Consider the following 18,585-nt stretch of genomic DNA (forward strand, 5'->3'; position numbering starts at 1 on the left):
TAGTGGAAAGCATTACAAACAACCCACTATAACCCCTAACCTCTTTTCTTGTCGTCACGTTAACCTTGTGAAGAACTTTTGGCCTCGTCATTACTGAGCTAGCTAAGTTCCGTTAGCCACTGACTGTCTGCACATGTTACCCAGCATTAACATTCAGCCAATACATGAAGAAACACGGCTCTAACACATCCTCCTAATGCTAATTACTACAGCTTGCCTCGTGCAGAACACTTGCTAAATGTAGTTAACATTAACCCACTCTCTGTATTACATCATGGTGAATAGCTGTAATGCTAGGTTATCGTTAACTCTCAAAAAGGTCATGGGAATGTCTAACATTACCGCGAGCTGTATGCTAAAGTAATGTTATCAACTCAGGTGAGCGTCTAGGTTAGCATCACTCATCCCTATTGTGATTGGATTAGCATCCAGCTAGCTGACCCTAACTCGGAGCCTCAGGTAAGATTCAGACCCAGAGAATTACAGAATAATCTCAGTCCATATTTCACAGCCAGTATAAACACATGACACTAGTAGTGTAACGCCAACACCGAGGAAGCAGTACATGATGTTTTTTCCTGTTAGTCACTGAGGTGAAGTTTAGGTGTAGCATTAATTAGCTGCATTAATAGTTATGTCAATGAAAAGTCCTCACGAGGATCATAAGTGTAGTCATATTCTCTGCTTCCGCTGTGCCGAGTTTAAATCCAGAGTACTCTCAGTGCACCATCTTGTCCTCCTGATTTTTGTTAATATTCATCACAATTCAGATTAACCCCTGGAGATTCCAAGAACCGTGCCTATCAGTTCGAGCTTATCTTACTTGCTCCGGCTTTTACCGTGGTTTAGGATATTCAGTGTAGTCGATTCACCAAAACATGTGGCGAAGTGTGACAGCATCAGCTTTGACATTCTGAGCTAATTCCCCTTAAGTCCCTCAAATCATTTATCAGCCTGCGAAAGATTTACAAGCCACCAAGTAGCAACCAAGTATCTCAATAACAAAGTCCCGCTCAGTACTACAGCCTAAAAGAGATTTTGCCGGGGCAGGATGATATTAAATAACATCATCACGCTTGACTTACATTATAGGCTTCTAGCGACTCGTTTTGAGTCGTTTTAGATGTACCATTGTTCAACTGAGTTTGATACAGCACGTGTGTTTCCCAGAATTGTCACCACAGTTGGCGAGGCACACCTAGAAGAGTTAATACCGTCTCAAAAACCACACGAAAGACCTGAAACTAGCTTGGAAAAAATCAGGCATAGGAAAATGGGGCCAGGAGAAACAAGGTCGCTGTGGTGCACACGCATTTCTGACGTACTGACATCGTCCACTCCATAATCCACCTTTTCCTCTTCTAGTCTTTGCAATATACTGCACAAAGTGTCCCAAACGTCTCCATCCACAGGGCACAGGGGAGTTTGTTTGCCAGCACCACGTCGGTTGTGCCTCCGTCGGTGGACGTTCGTAGACGTCCGCTTCTCGGTCGGTCCGCAACACTCCCAGTCTATTTGAATAATTTGTTAATAAGCTTTGGCAGCACTGACGTGTGTGAAGTGCTTTGCCGTGTTTCCTGTTAAAGTCCATCGCAACCTTGCGACAGCTTCCCGATCCAGCCACGAGAATGATTATGAACTAAGGAGGATATTTTATTCATTTATTTATTTTAAGATGTTTGGGACACCAAATAGTGTCTGCATTGACCCTCTGCCTTTGTCTGCAGAAATATAATAGATGTCGTTACGATTATGCTTTAAGATTTTGGTGGCCCAGTTTGGTGTAAAACACCATCAACCCTGTCATATATCTATCTATCTATCTATCTATCCATCTATATCTATCTATCTATCTATCTATCTATATATCTCTATATATATATATATATATATATATATATATATATATATATATATAATATAATATATATATATATAATATGCATGCAGTCGTTGTTCCTGCCTCAGTGGACTGCTTGTCGTTGGTGCTACTATAATTCTATGGAACTATGTGGGGCAGTGAGCACTCTGCCTCGCGCTCGCACAACATCTGGAAAGGCGAGCAAATCGATGGAACAGCTTGCATCTGTTAATAGTATATTAGTCACTCGATAGATTGAATAGAAAAAAGATTAGATTAGTAGATTAATAGAAAATATTAGTCACTCAAAAGAGGTCATAAGTATTTCAGGGAAATTTTAAATGTACGGAGTTGTGCATGAGGACTTCATAACGATTAATATTTGTTAAACAGTTAACATGGCGAGGCTCTGTGCTATCTGCCCATCCGGATGAGTTCCCACTGGCCTTAAGGGGAAAATTCCACCCTGAAGTGTTTATTTAGTAAGAAAACTACTCTTCTTATACATTTCCGAGTGACTAGTCGTGTCTATACTTCATGACATGCGTAAAGGTTAGCAGGTCTGTATAGATGCATACTATACATCTATGTTGTGTAGCTGTACTGTCCTACACTCTACATGTGCACTGTACAAGGTTTCATTTCCAATTATTCAACATGGCAGCAGATCCTGAGCCTCGTGCTAATAATAGCGAATGACAAATCGCTTCTGCTCTCCTGTGGAGAAATGAGTGTGGGAACGCAGAGCCTGCTCCCTCTCACCTCCTCTATGTATACACATTTGTAGATCTGTCAGGGATGGTGTGTGTGAGATTGTGAGTGTGTACACAAATCCGAGCGTGTTAAAGGTGTAAATTGTTGCTACAATATGGAGAGTTACTCCTGATGGGGGACGAGCTCAGTTTGTCCTGAATGAAAAATCAATAAATGGAAGGAACTGTATAAAACGCAGCGATCCCGTCCAACTGGGGATGTCATGATTTACACACGGCTTTCTTACAGAAGATCGCTGCTATTGAGGAAGAGTGAAAGCAGCAGAGCAGCCCGGGGATGGATGAAAGTTAATGGTGTGATCAAACGCAGCACGGTGTACAGGGACGGCGATGAATCAGAGGACAGCAGGTTTCTGCCTCGCCACATGAGCTGACTGTGTGTGTGTGTGTGTGTGTGTGTGTTTTCTCAGGGCTCACGAGCAGGACCTATGTAAGAAGCATGAGCGGGAGATGGCCGAGCTGAACGCACTGCACAACAGGGAGACGCAGAACATGCTCTCCGACTTCAACAAAGCCCAGGAGCTGCTCAAGGACAAGATCTCGGCCCTGCAGATCCTGTGAGTTCACACAATGTGTTCAGGCAGCACCGTCACACCCACAAATACACTACCTAAACATATGGCTTGAAATGGAATACTCTAGAATCAGTGAGGGGGACTGAGAAATGTTTGTGACGAGATGTATTTGTCTTATAGTTAACTATATAAATGATATAAATAATAAAATAAAGCTTTTAATAAAGCACTCGTTTAGAGTCTTATTCGAATCGGAGCGTTTAGTCCTTAAACACAAATATCTAGCTATCTGATAGGACCCTTGTATCATGCGTTTCATTAATATAAGTCTAATTTAAGTCTGTTGTTTGAGAGAACATTTTATAATCGTTGATATGGTGAGGTTTTCTCTAAGGAGATGTTTCTTTAACGTTTACGGAAGGAGTCTCCAGTGTCAGCGCTTTTGTGACGGTCAGTAAGTATTGCGCCTCAGGAAAGTCTTCAGGACAGAGGTGTGTGTGTGTGTGTGTGTGTGTGAGAGCGTGTAAAAGAAAAAAAAAGAACAAATATACAGTGACTGAATAGTGTTATTATTAAATTCTGTTGAATGAACGCACTGTACAGCGTGTTTTTACCAGCGCCACTAAACATTACAGGTCAAAAATCCCAAGGCTAAAGCAAAAGAAATTAAACAGCCGTGTCCTAGGCAAGAGCTTTATTATATGTAATAAAATTCTTTATGTCAGATACTGTTCATTTCAGAGCATTAAAATATATGTATGCATTCAATCCTTTTTCCTCTGACTTTTTTTTTTTTTTTTTTTTTTTACGCTGAACTTGTGCCATCTCATTTCACATCCTATTAAGAAAATTAACAACTTGTAAACTTTTCCCGAGGACGAGGGAGTCCTTTACCGCCTAACAGAATGACATCTCAAGTGGAGCAGTCTTAACTGGTGTTTTTCACACTGTTTCCTGGGGCGTCCCCACAGGGCCTGGATTTACAGCTTGCCAATTAAGTGCAACACAAATCTTTTTTAACACCAGTCTCATCTTTGTCACAATTAATCACCGTGACAATCAAGTTTCCCCAAACCGTCATTAAATTTCAACCCATTTAAGTCTCATGGATATTTGATGGCTACGTTTTTATATAGGACTGTTCATCAACAAACGAACCGTTAAGGACCATTTTGGCTGAGTGGCAGGTTGGCCTGCTGACTGGATAGACGGATAGATAGATGGATGGATGGATGGATAGGCGGGTGGGTGAATGGGTTTAGTGGATCGATATCTGTCTGGATGGGTGGATTGACGCGATACATGGATATCAGATTGGATGGCTGGATGGATGAATGTCTTTGCTGAATGTATGTATGATCGGAAGGATGGATGGATGGATATCTGACTAGGTGGCTAGCAGACTTAATGTATGTATGCATAGGTATAATGATGCATGCATTGCTGAATGGATAATTGGCTGACTGGATGGAATTAATGGATGAGTGCCTGACTGGTTTTCAGGCTGGATGGATGGATTATTGGATGAATGGATGGATGATTAGGTGGGTGGATGGATGGATGATTGGATGGTTTTATGGATGGATAGATAGCTGATTGGATGGTTTTATTGATGGTTTGAGTGATAGGTGGGTAGATGGGTGGGTGGTTAGCAGGCTGAATATATGAACGCAAGGATGCATTACTGTATGTCTGGATGGATGGATGGATGGATTGAAGGGTGTCTTATTGGATGGATGGCTAGCAGGATGAATGTGTGCATGCATGGAGGACTATTGTCTATAAGTCTGACTGGCTTTCACGCTGGATGGAAGAAGGGATGATTGGACTGTTGGGTGGATGGATGGATGGATTGATAGATAGATGGCTGATTGGCTGGTTGAGTGACTAGCTGGCAAGTTACATTCATGGATTGTGGGTGGCTAGCAGGCTGAATGTATGTATGCAAGGATGCATTATTGGATGGATGGATGGATAGATAGCTAATTCAATTCAATTCAGTTTTATTTGTATAGCGCTTTTAACGATGGACATTGTCTCAAAGCAACTTCACAGAAATAGATCAATTCACGCTATAGATTTTAAATGTATGAATTTATCCCTAATGAGCGAGCCAGAGGTGACTGTGGCAAGGAAAAACTCCTTGAGACGATATGAGGAAGAAACCTTGGGAGGAACCAGACTCAGAAGGGAACCCGTCCTCGTCTGGGTAACACTGAATAGTGTGATTATAAATAAATGCCTTCTATAAATGTGCTAATACTGCATGGTGAAAAAGTGCAGTTGCGTAACCAGGAAATTCATTATAGTCGTTTTTACATGAAGTCTTTTTTGTTGAACTAATCCACTGTTCACTGATGGAGACTCGAGCTCAAAATTGTTTGTGGCAATTGTAGACACCCTAGGATAACTGTTCATATGAATTAAGGTCCAAAGCCATCTTTGTGGTTTTTACGTGGTACCATTCTCAGCAATCTCAATGATCCTTAGGCATCTAATTGGCTGGCTGGAAGGCTGGCTGGATGGATGGATGGATGGATGATTGGTGGATGTATGGACATCTAATTTGATGGATGGATGGATGTAATGGATTGGATGGATGTCTGATTGGGTGGGTGACTAGCAGGCTGAATATGTATGCATGGGCGGATTATTGTATGGATGTCTGAAAGGCTTTCAGGCCGGATAGGTAACTGGAGGGAGGAATGGATGGATTAATGTTTGGATAGATGGATGGAGTTGAGAAGAAAGGAATGAATTTGTGAATGAAACTTTTTTTTAATAGTTTATGTTTACAAAAATGATAAAACTGAGACGATTAATGACATGCAAACCCACATAAAAATACGTACCGAAAAAGCATAACCTGGTGATTTCTGTAGATCCTTTATGGGCCTAGAAACCGAGCCGATACTGATCCGTAATGACTCTCTTCATGCTGAGAAAGCAGCGATGTGTGAACATGAAGGACTCACCGAGAGAGACAGGTTTTCCGAGGTGCCGCTGATTTTAATTACCGTGCGATATTGAAGTACTGACAATGATGTGGGATGAAACTTTTACATCGATTTGAAACTAATGGCTTTTAGAGTGCTTGAAAACATTCTCTTAATTGAATCAGGCGTTCCAAAGAACTTGAATTGCCCATTTACTGGTACCAGACAAGCTGATCTTTTCTTCTTTTTTTTTTTACCTGTGAGTAAGACGAGAACATTTTGCTGTTTTCATCAGGCTTGAGGGGACGGAGGAGAAGTTCAGGAACCGGGAGAGCAGGCCAGAAGATCTGCAGGTGATCGCTGAGCTCAAAGACATGGTGACAGAGAGAGAATCCCTGGTCAAGAAGCTGGTGGTGAGTGCATCTCAGTCTTGAGGTTATATAGCACTCATCAGTATTTCATTAGCAGTGTAACTTTCCAAAGGTTGTTCTATGACGGGATATTGTCCAGTTTAATCTCAGTCATGTGTCTACAATCGTCTGAGATTTCTCCTGCTGTGTACAGGATGACAAGAAGTTCTACCAGCTAGAGCTTGTAAACAGAGAGACCAACTTCAACAAAGTGTTCAACACCAGCCCCAACGTCGGTGTAATTAACCCTCTCATTAAGGTAAGCTGACTTCCTCTCTTCGCTGATGGCTGTTTTAATGATTTTCTGGCATTTCCGTCAACACAAATGACTGGTGTCAGTGATGCGGAATATTTTTGGCACCTCGATTAATAATATTCGAAGATATATGTCAGGTTCTTTGGTGTTACTCATCAATAAACGCTAGAGTTGCTGTATAACAGAACAGCTGCGCCTTTAAACACACGTCCCACCAGTACGGCTGATGATAATAATAATAATAATAATAATAATAATAAGTTTTAGTTATAAAGCGCCTTTCCCAAGCCGTTCTCCAGCTCGTTCATGATTGGCACATCTGCCGAACGGGCAGAGGTTCCCTCCTGGATGTGCTCCAGGAGCTTATACAGCACATTAACTACACAGCACTACGGTCAAGGATTCGAAACAGGCTTATTTTCATTTATTTTCCGTTATATAGTAGAATACACCGTAATATATTGAATGCTCATCAAAGGTTTGAGGATATCTTGCTTCCTTTTGAATTTTTCCTCCAAACACACTTCAAAGCCGAGTGAAAGGAAGAAAGCAGCGCTGTAGGGAACGAGTAGTCCAGGACCTCAGCCGAATCCCAGTCTCCACTAACCTGTAGGACGTTATATATGCAAGAGGAATTTCTAGAAACGCTGACTGTTTCTGAAAGTAAGTGTGTAGAGCAGTTAAAGCTCCTCAGAGAAGGGTTTTTTTTTTGTTTTTTTTGTTTTTTTTAAAGAACACTTACTCTGAAATATTTACAGCGCCCCCGGCTTACAGCTCCAGGGTCCCTGGTTCGTGAGTTCGGGTTTGAAGTCTAGCGTTCTTCCTGTGTCCGTGTGGGTTTCATCTCCGTTTTTGTCCCACCTTCCAAAAACAGGATTGGCAATGTCAGATCGTCCCTCGGTGTAAACGGGTGTGTGAATGAGTGTACACACGCACATGGTGTCTTGTAATGGAGGGAGTATTCCTGCCTCACGCTCAGTGTTCCTTGGATAGCCTCCGGAGCTAACGTGACCCTGACCAGGATTAAAAAATGTACAAAGCTAGGTATCCTCAAACATCTGACCCACAGAGTTTATATTTATCAATATTCACTTTCCAGAGGAAAAAACCATCATGCCACTTCTTCTTCTTATTATTATTATTATTATTATTATTATTAATAAAGATGTCAGTAGTAAGTAGTTGTAAGTATTTTATATCACAACGCTGTTGAATTCCCGATTCTGATTCATCGGAAGGTGATTAATTTTCCATAACAGCAGCTCAGACTGTAGCTTCAGCTGCAAGGCAAGTCCCAGATTTATATTAATGCACATTATTATTTTTATTTCTGTTGCTGTTGATTATTTCCTTATAACAGCACACCCTCACGTGTATTATTCCTTACTTATGAACAAAGCAATAGTGAATAAACTTTCATATAATCCATTGATGATAATAATAATAATAATAATAATAATAATAATAATTCCTTAGATTCATATAGCACTTTTCTAGGCACTTGGAGCACTTTACATAGTATGGGTGGATGAGTCGGGGGGATCTCCTCAACCACCACCGGTGTTGTAGCATCCACTGGATGATGCGACGGCAGCCACAGTGCACCAGAACACCCACCACACACCAGCTTATTAGTGGAGAGTTAAGTGATCTATATATTGTTGTTGGGTCAAACCCACTTTTCTCTATCAAGCAAGGTGAATTTTTATGAGTCACTGCTTAGGGATAATGAGCTATTTTTAATTCTGCCATTTGAAGAAAACAAAAAAAACCGACCCAGCAACGTCTTTGTCCGTCAGCTTTGTTTGTTTGGGAGATCAATCGTGTATGCAGTTATGTTAGTTTTGCGTCGTATTCTGTAGCGTAGTGACGCCATTTCTCCGCATTATAGCAAAACGTCTCTCCATCACAACACAATCGTGCACCTGATAAGGCCGAATTCAATAACCGAATACGTGTCGGTGTTAAAATGTTCATTTTTGGTTTATTTATTTATTTATTTATTTTTAACTGCACCATGGTTTCTAATCCTTGACTGTAGAAATACGAGACAGAGCTGCACGTGTTTACCGTAACCGTTCACTCTCCTGCTTATTAAAGCCCTTTAAAATACCAGCGATCTCACCTAATCAAACCTAGTTCTTATAAGAGTGCAATCCAAGGCAATACACACAGACTGCATATCCAGAATAAAGCTGTGTGTGTGAATAATGAAAGCCATGACCCGCCTAAATCGGTTTCACTGATCAGAGCCGCACTTACTAAAAACAGCAGACGTTATGTTGTGTTATGGAGCAATTTCGAATGGTCCATATAAGCGGTGGGGGGGTCACAAAGCGGTAGAAGGGGGGTCGTGAGGAAAACCTTTTATTTTAAACGATTTTACACAGAGGTTCAGAGAGAAGCCACTGGCGGATTTTTATGAATACCGAGAACTGAGTGACACGGCATAGAAAAAAAAAAAACTCTCCAATCCGCATCTACCTATCTCTGTGAGGCTGGTTTTTCAGCACTGGTATACAAGGAGAGCAAGTTGAGTATGCGTCTTTTCCTCAGCCCTACACGACTATACCGCCTCGCGTCCTCTATTAAATCCCAACCATGACAAACCTCGTCATTCTTCAAAGCGGGTCGTACTCGCAAAAAGGTTCAGAACCGCTGGTCCATATCATCTCAGCGCTGAAGTGGTGTTGGGGAAGATTGATCTAGATCAGGGGTTCTCAAACGGTAAACTAAATTCCATGGAAACCTCAGTATTTATGGAAGACTTGTTAAGAAGGTTGTAATTCCTGACCTTTCCATCCAGACCTACTTGTTTTTGAGTTAGAAGTTCGGATCCAACCCGTTCAATTCAACGTGCTCCTCAAACAGGCTAATAACTATACGGACTCGATCCTAAATATAATAACTTTGATCATTATGATTTATAAATAAATAATAATAATAATGATGATAATAATAATCACGAAACCAAGGAGAACCACTGATCCAGACAGAAGAGGAAAGTGTGTTTCTTTTCCCATTCCAATGTAGCTGCTTCAGCTCGCACTTAACATGCCTGAGCGCATGAGCAAGAGCGCCGTCACTAACCCCGTCGCTCATGTAAACGTTTGGTGTTTTTTCCTGCTTTAACACAAATCATTCAACGTGTGTACGGATTAATGAAAGAGTTCGAGCAGGTAAAACACCAAACTCGCCTCAGACCGCATTTGAATAAAACGTTCCTGTAGCGTCAAATGCTGTACAGTATGGTACATTTCCAGTGTTACGTGTGTGTGTGTGTGTGTGTGTGTGTGTGTGTGTTTATTCATATCAGTGTGGATCTGTCTGTATGTATGTGTGTCCAGTGTGTGTCGTATGCGTTCAGACATCCAACTCTTTGCTTTCCAAGCCATTTCTGTCAGCGGACACTCTTTCCGACACATCTGGCTGAACACGACAAGCTTGACCATCAACATCTGGTCTGATCTCAATGTGTGGAGAATAGAAGTTTATAGCAGAGAGAGTCAGGCTACTCCAGCTCTCCAAGCGTCTACACATACATATTTTTGTTGTTGTTGTTTTTTTTTTTTTTTTGTTTTGTTTTTTTCTGTGTAGCAAAAGCGAAAGAATGACAAATCGTCCACCCGATTCAGCAGCTCGCCCAATCTAAGGGCCAATGCGGAGGCTGGGGGGACGGGGAGCGGGCCGCCCCAGCCTAATCGCCTCGAACCCATCCCCAACTCCCCCATTCACCAGCTGGAGCTCAACACCAGCAAACCACTGCCCCCACCGACCCCTCCCTCCGAACCCAAGAAATTCACGAGGTGAGCTGCACCTCTCTCCGCCACAGACGCCTCTCACTCTTGCTCTCTCTCTCTCTCTCTCTCTCTCTTAATTTCTATCTCTCTCGCCCAGTGGACGAGCACGCCAGCACGACGCTCGCCTCTTCGCTCATCTCCAAACATTTCTAACCATTGCTGCCGTATCCCTTTTGAGAAACTGGAAAGAATCCAATATGACACCGAGGATCACTTTTCTCTGATAACCAGAGGGCGTGAAATCAAGAATTAGAAACCGAAAGCGCCAATCGCACCCCTCTGAAACATGTCATTAACTCGAGTAATGAAAGCCCTCGACCTTTTAAGCTCGCCGGCTTAAAGGATGGGCGGAGTGAAGATTCCCCTTCGATCAGCATGCTGTTAGAAGAACTTTTTTGTGTTTTGTCTCCGAGAGATATCGATCGTGTCGTGGCAGAGACACGTTTTGGTTTCTTTCCAGATGACAGGAAAAAAGGGGATACCTCTTTTTAACCCTAATGTTTATGTATGAGTATTATTATATACTATTATAAATGGCATTGGAATGCAAAAGGGAGCATGTGTCCCCCATCGTCAGAGTGCACGCTGGGAGTTGGTGTCTTTCGGTCTTTCTGTGCTGACCTCCATTGTTCTGAACTACACTTCAAGATCATGTGATCTGACATTGTATTGAACTTGTCATTCATTACCATTCTCTGTATGTACGTTTGTTTGTACGTGTGTATGTGTCTCACTGCATTCTGATAAACGCTCTCTGTTTTCTTAAATCTGTGACTCCTCGGCATGATGTGTGTGTGTGGTGTGGTGTGGTTTGTCGAGCATGCGTGGCTGTGCTTCGCGTCTGGGGCGCCGCTGTGCGATTCTGCATGCACGCTGTCCTGAATGGGAATGAAGCGAGAGAGGCGGACCAGCCTACATTGTCATGGGACTCGTCCATCTCCTCAAACACACACTCACAGGCTGCCAGTCTCAGAGCAGGACAAGGTGACCCTGAAAACAGAGCCACACCATGGCACAGCATGTAGCTAAGCACACACACACACACACACACACACACACACACACACACACTAAAATGGTGTCAAACCATTTTTACTAGCTAGATTAGCACCTATATAAAATAGTATGTAGGCTGAGATGCTAATTTGAGATACACCTACCATAAAGGTCAATTATATATATATATATATATATATATATATATATATATATATATATATATATATATATATATATATATATATATATATATATGCGCATTGAGACAATATAGACATGCGTCCAATTCCAGGTTGATTCATAACATTTCCAGTTGATATGTGAATTTTTATAACGAAAGATCAAAAGGTTAAACAATAAAAAAAGACCTCTTTACCAAGGGTGCTGATAGATAGATAGATAGATAGATAGATAGATAGATAGATAGATAGATAGATAGATAGATGTCGAGGTAGATGGATAGATGTAGAGATAGATAGATAGATAGATAGATAGATAGATAGATAGATAGATAGATAGATAGATAGATAGATAGAAAGATGTAGCGATATATAGATGGATAGATGTAGATATATATATATAGATGGATAGATAGATAGATGTAGAGAGCTAGATAGATAGATGTAGAGATAGACGGATAGATGTAGAGCTAGATAGATAGATAGAAAGATGTAGATATATATAGATGGATAGATAGATAGATGTAGAGAGATAGATAGATAGATATAGGGATAGATAGATGTAGTGAGAGATGTAGAGCTAGATAGACAGATAGATGGATAGACAGTTAGATAGATAGATAGATGTAGAGAGAGATGTAGAGCTAGATAGATAGACAGATAGATAGATAGATAGATGTAGAGAGAGATAGATAGATGTAGAGAGAGATGTAGAGCTAGATAGACAGATAGATGGATAGACAGTTAGATAGATAGATAGATGTAGAGATAGATAGATAGATGTAGAGAGAGAGAGATAGATGTAGAGAGAGATGTAGAGCTAGATAGACAGATAGATAGACAGATATACAGATAGATAGATAGATAGATGTAGAGATAGATAGATAGATAGACAGACAGATAGATAGATAGATGTAGAGATAGATAGATAGATAGATAGATAGATAGATGTAGAGAGAGATGTAGAGCTAGATAGATAGATAGATAGATAGAGATGTATATGTACAACTTAATTTTTTTTCCCTGCTCACTTTCTCTACTGAATATGAACAATCTTTTTGTTTAGTTTATTTTGAATATTTGCAGGGGTCATTTTACTTCTTCAAGGTGAAATAAAGGTGTTAGAGAATGTGCGTTGTGTAAATACAAACAGCGAGACATATTTTAGTTCAGCTGTCCCGTTGGCGGAGGAAACGAATGAACATTTCAGGTTTCCGTTCCCATCATCATTATGCAGTATAGCGATCGCTCAATAATAATAAGATAGATTGGAGATTTTAAAGGTGCTATATTTTATTATTTCATTAAGTACCGTTACTGAATGTCTATAAAACACATATTGATTGATTTTCTTTTGCTTTAAAGCTTGTGTGTGTGTGTTTATATATTTATAAAATGTTTATAATTGAGTGTTTATAATTTTTTGCAGTGTCATTCTCTGCCTCTCCAACTCACAGCCAGTTTTCACTGCCCCCTGTCATTAATATTCAAACCCACACTAATGTTTATTAACTGCCATTAGTTGATGTCTACATTCTGAAATATACTTGCTGCACTTCAGCTGTATGTGAATAATAATAATGATAATAATAATAATAATAATAATAATAATAATAATGTGTTAAGGTGATTTTTGTACTACTGGCTTAAATTCCATTAGCGTAATCATGTAGCTTAGCTGTCTATCAGCTAGCTAGCAAACAGACAAACAGTTTAATTTAAGCAGACGTCTTTAAACCAGTGTTGTATAACCTGCTACAGATTACAGATTTAAACCGGAAAATGCTAATAAATAAATAAATGTAGCTAAATCCGTTTCTCGTAGTCATGCTAATGCTCGGTGCTGGTCTGACAGAAATGTGCCGTACTGCGAGTGTAACAAGTTGGGATAGTGGTTTTGTCTTTGGGAAACAGATGACGGGTGTTTATTTGCCACTTTGCAGTGAGGTTCTTTTCCCTCGTCATTTTAAGCATTAAGTTAATTAGCTAGCATTAGCTGCCTGTGTTTAATGGCGTGTTCAAATGGAACTTGTGGATTTGTGCTTTCAACACGGGAAGATGAACACACAATGCGCACGCTGTCAGAGTGTCTAAAGTGCCATAAGAGTGCTGTTGCTAGGCAACCGGGAAATCCGTGTAGTTAATGAGAGAGGCTAATTACTTAACTATCTAGCGATTAAGTCTTTCATGTGAAAAATGTAAAGGAAGGATGACGATGGAATCCAGACAGAATCATCTGGAATATCAACATTTCCCTCAGATGTGGTGGGAACCGACTGCGAAAAAGACTCCGTGAGACGAAAATCTATAATATATCGTAATCATGCTTAGTGTTAACCGCTAACATCCGTGAATTTGTCTATACCGAAAAACAACACTGAGTCACAACTCTGCTGTGAGAAAAGTTCACGATTTCAACAGTATTAGACTCATTCGGACACTCGTCGATGCGGGAAAATAACTGATGGATCTGTAGCTTGCTTGTACAGTTCAGCTTGTTTGTCTGGATATTGCGATAGCCATGCTCTGCCAAAAACCTTGGCACCCTGAAATAAACTAAGATAGCGAGGTGAAAAACCTCAAATGGAGACTGCGAGTGAACAGAGAGAGAAAAGAGTAGAGCAGAGCTCCTTCCCTTCATCAGCATTAATGAAGCAGAGCCATAAGCGCTTGTTAACTCCGTGCCCACTCAGTGATTCGGTACTAAAGTCTTTTCACGCATATTACCACCAAATTGTCATTTAGACACAAACTCTACCCTTCGCCCAAATCTGTTGAGTTTGTGGTTGATTTTTTGATATCCCAGGATGTTTGTGAAGTCTCGCAGTTTCTTTGTAAGAAAATTGCAAGATGTTTGTAAAGATCCAATGATGTGTGTAAAGGTAGCCAGATGTTTGTAAAGATTTGAGGATGTTTGTTAGCCAGATATTTGTGAAGGTTTGTAATGATTGCCAGATGTTTGTATAGATATCAGGATACTTGTAAGGATACCGGAATGTTTGTAAATATCCCATGATTGTTGCAAAGTTAGCAGGATATTTGTAATGATAGCCAAATGTTCGTAAAGATATCGGGATGCTCGGAAAGATAAAATGATATTTGTAACGATACCAGGATGTTTTTAAAGATAGCAGGATATTTGTAACGATAGCCAGATGTTTGTAATGATCCCATGATTGTTGTTAAGGTAGCACAATGTTTGTAAGGATACTAGGATATTTGTAAAGATGGCAGGAGGTTTGTAAAGATGGCAGGAAATTTGTGAAGATCCCATGATTGTTGTTAACATGGCAGGATATTTGTAAAGATCCCATGATTGTTGTTAACATGGCAGGATGTTTGTAAAGATGGCAGGATGTTTGATAAGATTGCAGGATTTTTGTTAAGATCCCATGATTGTTGTAAAGATGGCAGGATGTTTGTTAAGATGGCAGGATGTTTGTAACGATGGCAGGATGTTTGATAAGATGGCAGGATATTTGTGAAGATCCCATGATTGTTGTTAAGATGGCAGGATGTTTGTAAAGATGGCAGGATGTTTGTAAAGATGGCAGGATGTTTGTAAAGATGGCAGGATGTTTGATAAGATGGCAGGATATTTGTGAAGATCCCATGATTGTTGTTAACATGGCAGGATGTTTGTAAAGATGGCAGGATGTTTGATAAGATGGCAGGATATTTGTGAAGATCCCATGATTGTTGTTAAGATGGCAGGATGTTTGTAAAGATGGCAGGATGTTTGTAAAGATGGCAGGATGTTTGTAAAGATGGCAGGATGTTTGTAAAGATGGCAGGATATTTGTGAAGATCCCATGATTGTTGTTAACATGGCAGGATGTTTGTAAAGATGGCAGGATGTTTGATAAGATGGCAGGATATTTGTGAAGATCCCATGATTGTTGTTAAGATGGCAGGATGTTTGTAAAGATGGCAGGATGTTTGTAAAGATGGCAGGATGTTTGTAAAGATGGCAGGATGTTTGATAAGATGGCAGGATATTTGTGAAGATCCCATGATTGTTGTTAACATGGCAGGATGTTTGTAAAGATGGCAGGATGTTTGATAAGATGGCAGGATATTTGTGAAGATCCCATGATTGTTGTTAACATGGCAGGATGTTTGTGAAGATCCCATGATTGTTGTTAAGATGGCAGGATGTTTGTAAAGATGGCAGGATGTTTGTAAAGATGGCAGGATGTTTGTAAAGATGGCAGGATGTTTGTTAAGATGAAGGATATTTGTGAAGATCCCATGATTGTTGTTAAGATGGCAGGATGTTTGTAAAGATGGCAGGATGTTTAAGATGGCAGGATATTTGTGAAGATCCCATGATTGTTGTTAAGATGGCAGGATGTTTGTATGTTTTATTCTTTTTAAAGCAGTCTCAATGACACTGAAGACACTTTTGCAAATGCAGCTCTGAGGCCTATGTTAGGACCAGGTGCTCTGTTAGAAACAAACTAAATGATTAAAACAAATTGTCTTATAATTCCAAATTTTGTTAAAACTTGAGTTGAGCTGGGATTTTATGTAAGGTTGAACAGATCATCATCAATTCATAGATTTAGGGTTCTTATTAATTAATTCATTTATTTATTTATATTTATTTATATATATAAAAATGAACGAACGAATGAATGAATAAATAAGGGGGGGGGCATATAATCATTGATACATAGGTTTTGGGGTTCCTTTTTTTTTTTGTTTTGTTTTTTTAGGGGCCAGAGGGGATGGTGGATGTCTCAAACTCTCCAGAAGCAGCTCATAAACAAACAAACAAACAAATAAATAAATACATGCATCAATTGTTTTAATGAAATATATATATATATATATATATATATATATATATATATATATATATATATATATATATATATATATATATATATATATATATATATATAAAATATACACACATACACACACACACACACCCACCCACACACACACACACACTTTATATACTTATAATTTGAAAAAAAAATTGTTTCAGGGTGACTTTGTGTTTTTTCATTTTCTAATTTAAAATTAATTGATGAATTAACAATCTATTTATTTGTCTTAAAAATGCATGAATGAAAACTGCATGCAGGCTGAAACCCCACAGATAAGCTGCAGTTTACAGTATAACCACTGCATTCCTCCCATATTCTCTCTCTCTCTCTCCCTCTCTCTCTCTGTCTGTATCCGTCTGTCTCCTTCTCTCTCTCTCTCTCTCTCTCTCTCTCTCTCTCTCTCTCTCTCTCTCTCTCTCTCTCTGTCCTCTGTCTGTCTGTCTCTTTGTATCTGTCTTTCTCACTCTCTCTCTCTCTCTCTGTCTGTCTGTATCCATCTGTCTCCTTCTCTCTCTCTCTCTCTCTCTCTCTCTCTGTGTCCTCTGTCTGTCTGTCTCTTTGTATCTGTCTTTCTCTTTCTCACTCTCTCTCTCTCTCTCTCTGTCTGTCTGTATCCATCTGTCTCCTTCTCTCTTTCTCACTCTCTCTCTCTCTCTCTCTCTCTCTCTCTCTCTCTCTTTCTCACTCTCTCTCTCTCTCTCTCTCTCTCTCTCTCTGTCTGTATCCATCTGTCTCCTTCTCTCTCTGTCTCTCTCTCTCTCTTTCTATATCTGTCTCTCTCCTTCTCTCTCTCTCTCTGTCTGTATCCGCCTGTCTCCCTCTCTCTCTCTCTCTCTCTCTCTCTCTCTCTCTCTCCCCCCCCCCTCCCCACAGCCCTCCTGAGACAGAAGACTCACCGCCAAGCTCCCCAGATCCTCAAAGGCAAGAGTGGTTCGCCCAGTACTTCACCTTCTGACTTTTAGCATCTCCAAAGCATGTCAGCCAAGCCAAAAGAGGAAAAAAAAGAAACACACAGAGATAAATAAATTTAAAAAGATCATCTTTACATCCTTCTAACTGTTCTGTTTTCTTTCTCCACTGTGAATGGATTTCTTGTTTGTACAGTGATTAATAATAATAATAATAATAATAATAATAATAAAATTAGGTCTGTTTGATGTTGCATCTCATGGCGTTTCTAAAGAGTGGTGCATTTTCTGCTGCTGACGACGATGATGAAGTTGATGATGATGATGATGATTTGTTAAATGCAGTATAATGTCCTTGTCCTTCTCCCTGTATCTTATTTTAGATTATTGGCACCGTAATGAGAGTTTGTTTACAGCTGCATAAATCCACTTTTGGTAGAATTAAAACTGTTTGTATGGTCATCTCAACACAGATACAATGATGTCTCGCCAATTTTAAAAAGAAAAGTGCATATTTTATATTTATATTACACTGTATGTATGCTTACAGAATAAATGATTATTGTGAGATTTAACAGCGTCATTTCTCATTATTTATTAAATCGCAAAGTGATAAGCAGTACAGAGAGAATTTCCAGTTTTATTTTGACCGTTTTTTGATTGTTTGTTTGTTTGTTTACCATGACGGATTCTGGAGCATACCATTATTCGTATTAAACGAGTAGTACGCCTTATGAAAAAAATATATAAACCATCATAGAATTTATAATGGTTGTAATGGGAATTGTATTGGTTTTAATGGAAACTCTAATGGTCCCTATGGGTCTCCACTGGTCATTTGTTATGTTATGTCTAGTTGATAACATTATGGGCCGGAAATTTATTTTAATGGTTAGCTGATGGTTTGTAATGGTATTTATAGTGGAAACCATTAGAATTTCTGTGATGGTTTCTATTGTTTTGGTTTTTTTCAGCAGTGACCTCTACTTACTGTTCGAAAAAAACGAGATCATGCAAATGATATATTTAAAACATGCTATTAAAATGTATTTTCTAACAAGAAATTATACATTGCTCAGTTTGTTTGTTTGTTTTTTAATTCAGTTTATT

General features: G+C 39.7%; 1 protein-coding gene across 2 annotated transcripts in view; it reads left to right on the forward strand.

Moving 5' to 3' along the window:
• The window catches only part of fam184ab (family with sequence similarity 184 member Ab), a 126,816-nt gene extending 108,766 nt beyond the window's left edge, over positions 1–18,050 (forward strand). The window contains exons 16-20 of one of the 2 annotated variants that reach the window (XM_017456767.2): positions 3,045–3,191; positions 6,381–6,498; positions 6,650–6,754; positions 10,349–10,557; positions 17,441–18,050. In XM_017456767.2, coding sequence (XP_017312256.1) covers positions 3,045–3,191; positions 6,381–6,498; positions 6,650–6,754; positions 10,349–10,557; positions 17,441–17,522 — 661 coding nt within the window. In that variant the 3' untranslated portion in view covers positions 17,523–18,050. The remainder of the gene's footprint in view (positions 1–3,044; positions 3,192–6,380; positions 6,499–6,649; positions 6,755–10,348; positions 10,558–17,440) is intronic. The other variant, XM_017456770.3, reaches the window with a different exon arrangement.
• Positions 18,051–18,585: the final 535 nt, after the last annotated feature.

The sequence above is a fragment of the Ictalurus punctatus genome, chromosome 25 (genome assembly GCF_001660625.3).
Source record: "Ictalurus punctatus breed USDA103 chromosome 25, Coco_2.0, whole genome shotgun sequence".
Lineage (NCBI taxonomy): Eukaryota > Metazoa > Chordata > Actinopteri > Siluriformes > Ictaluridae > Ictalurus > Ictalurus punctatus.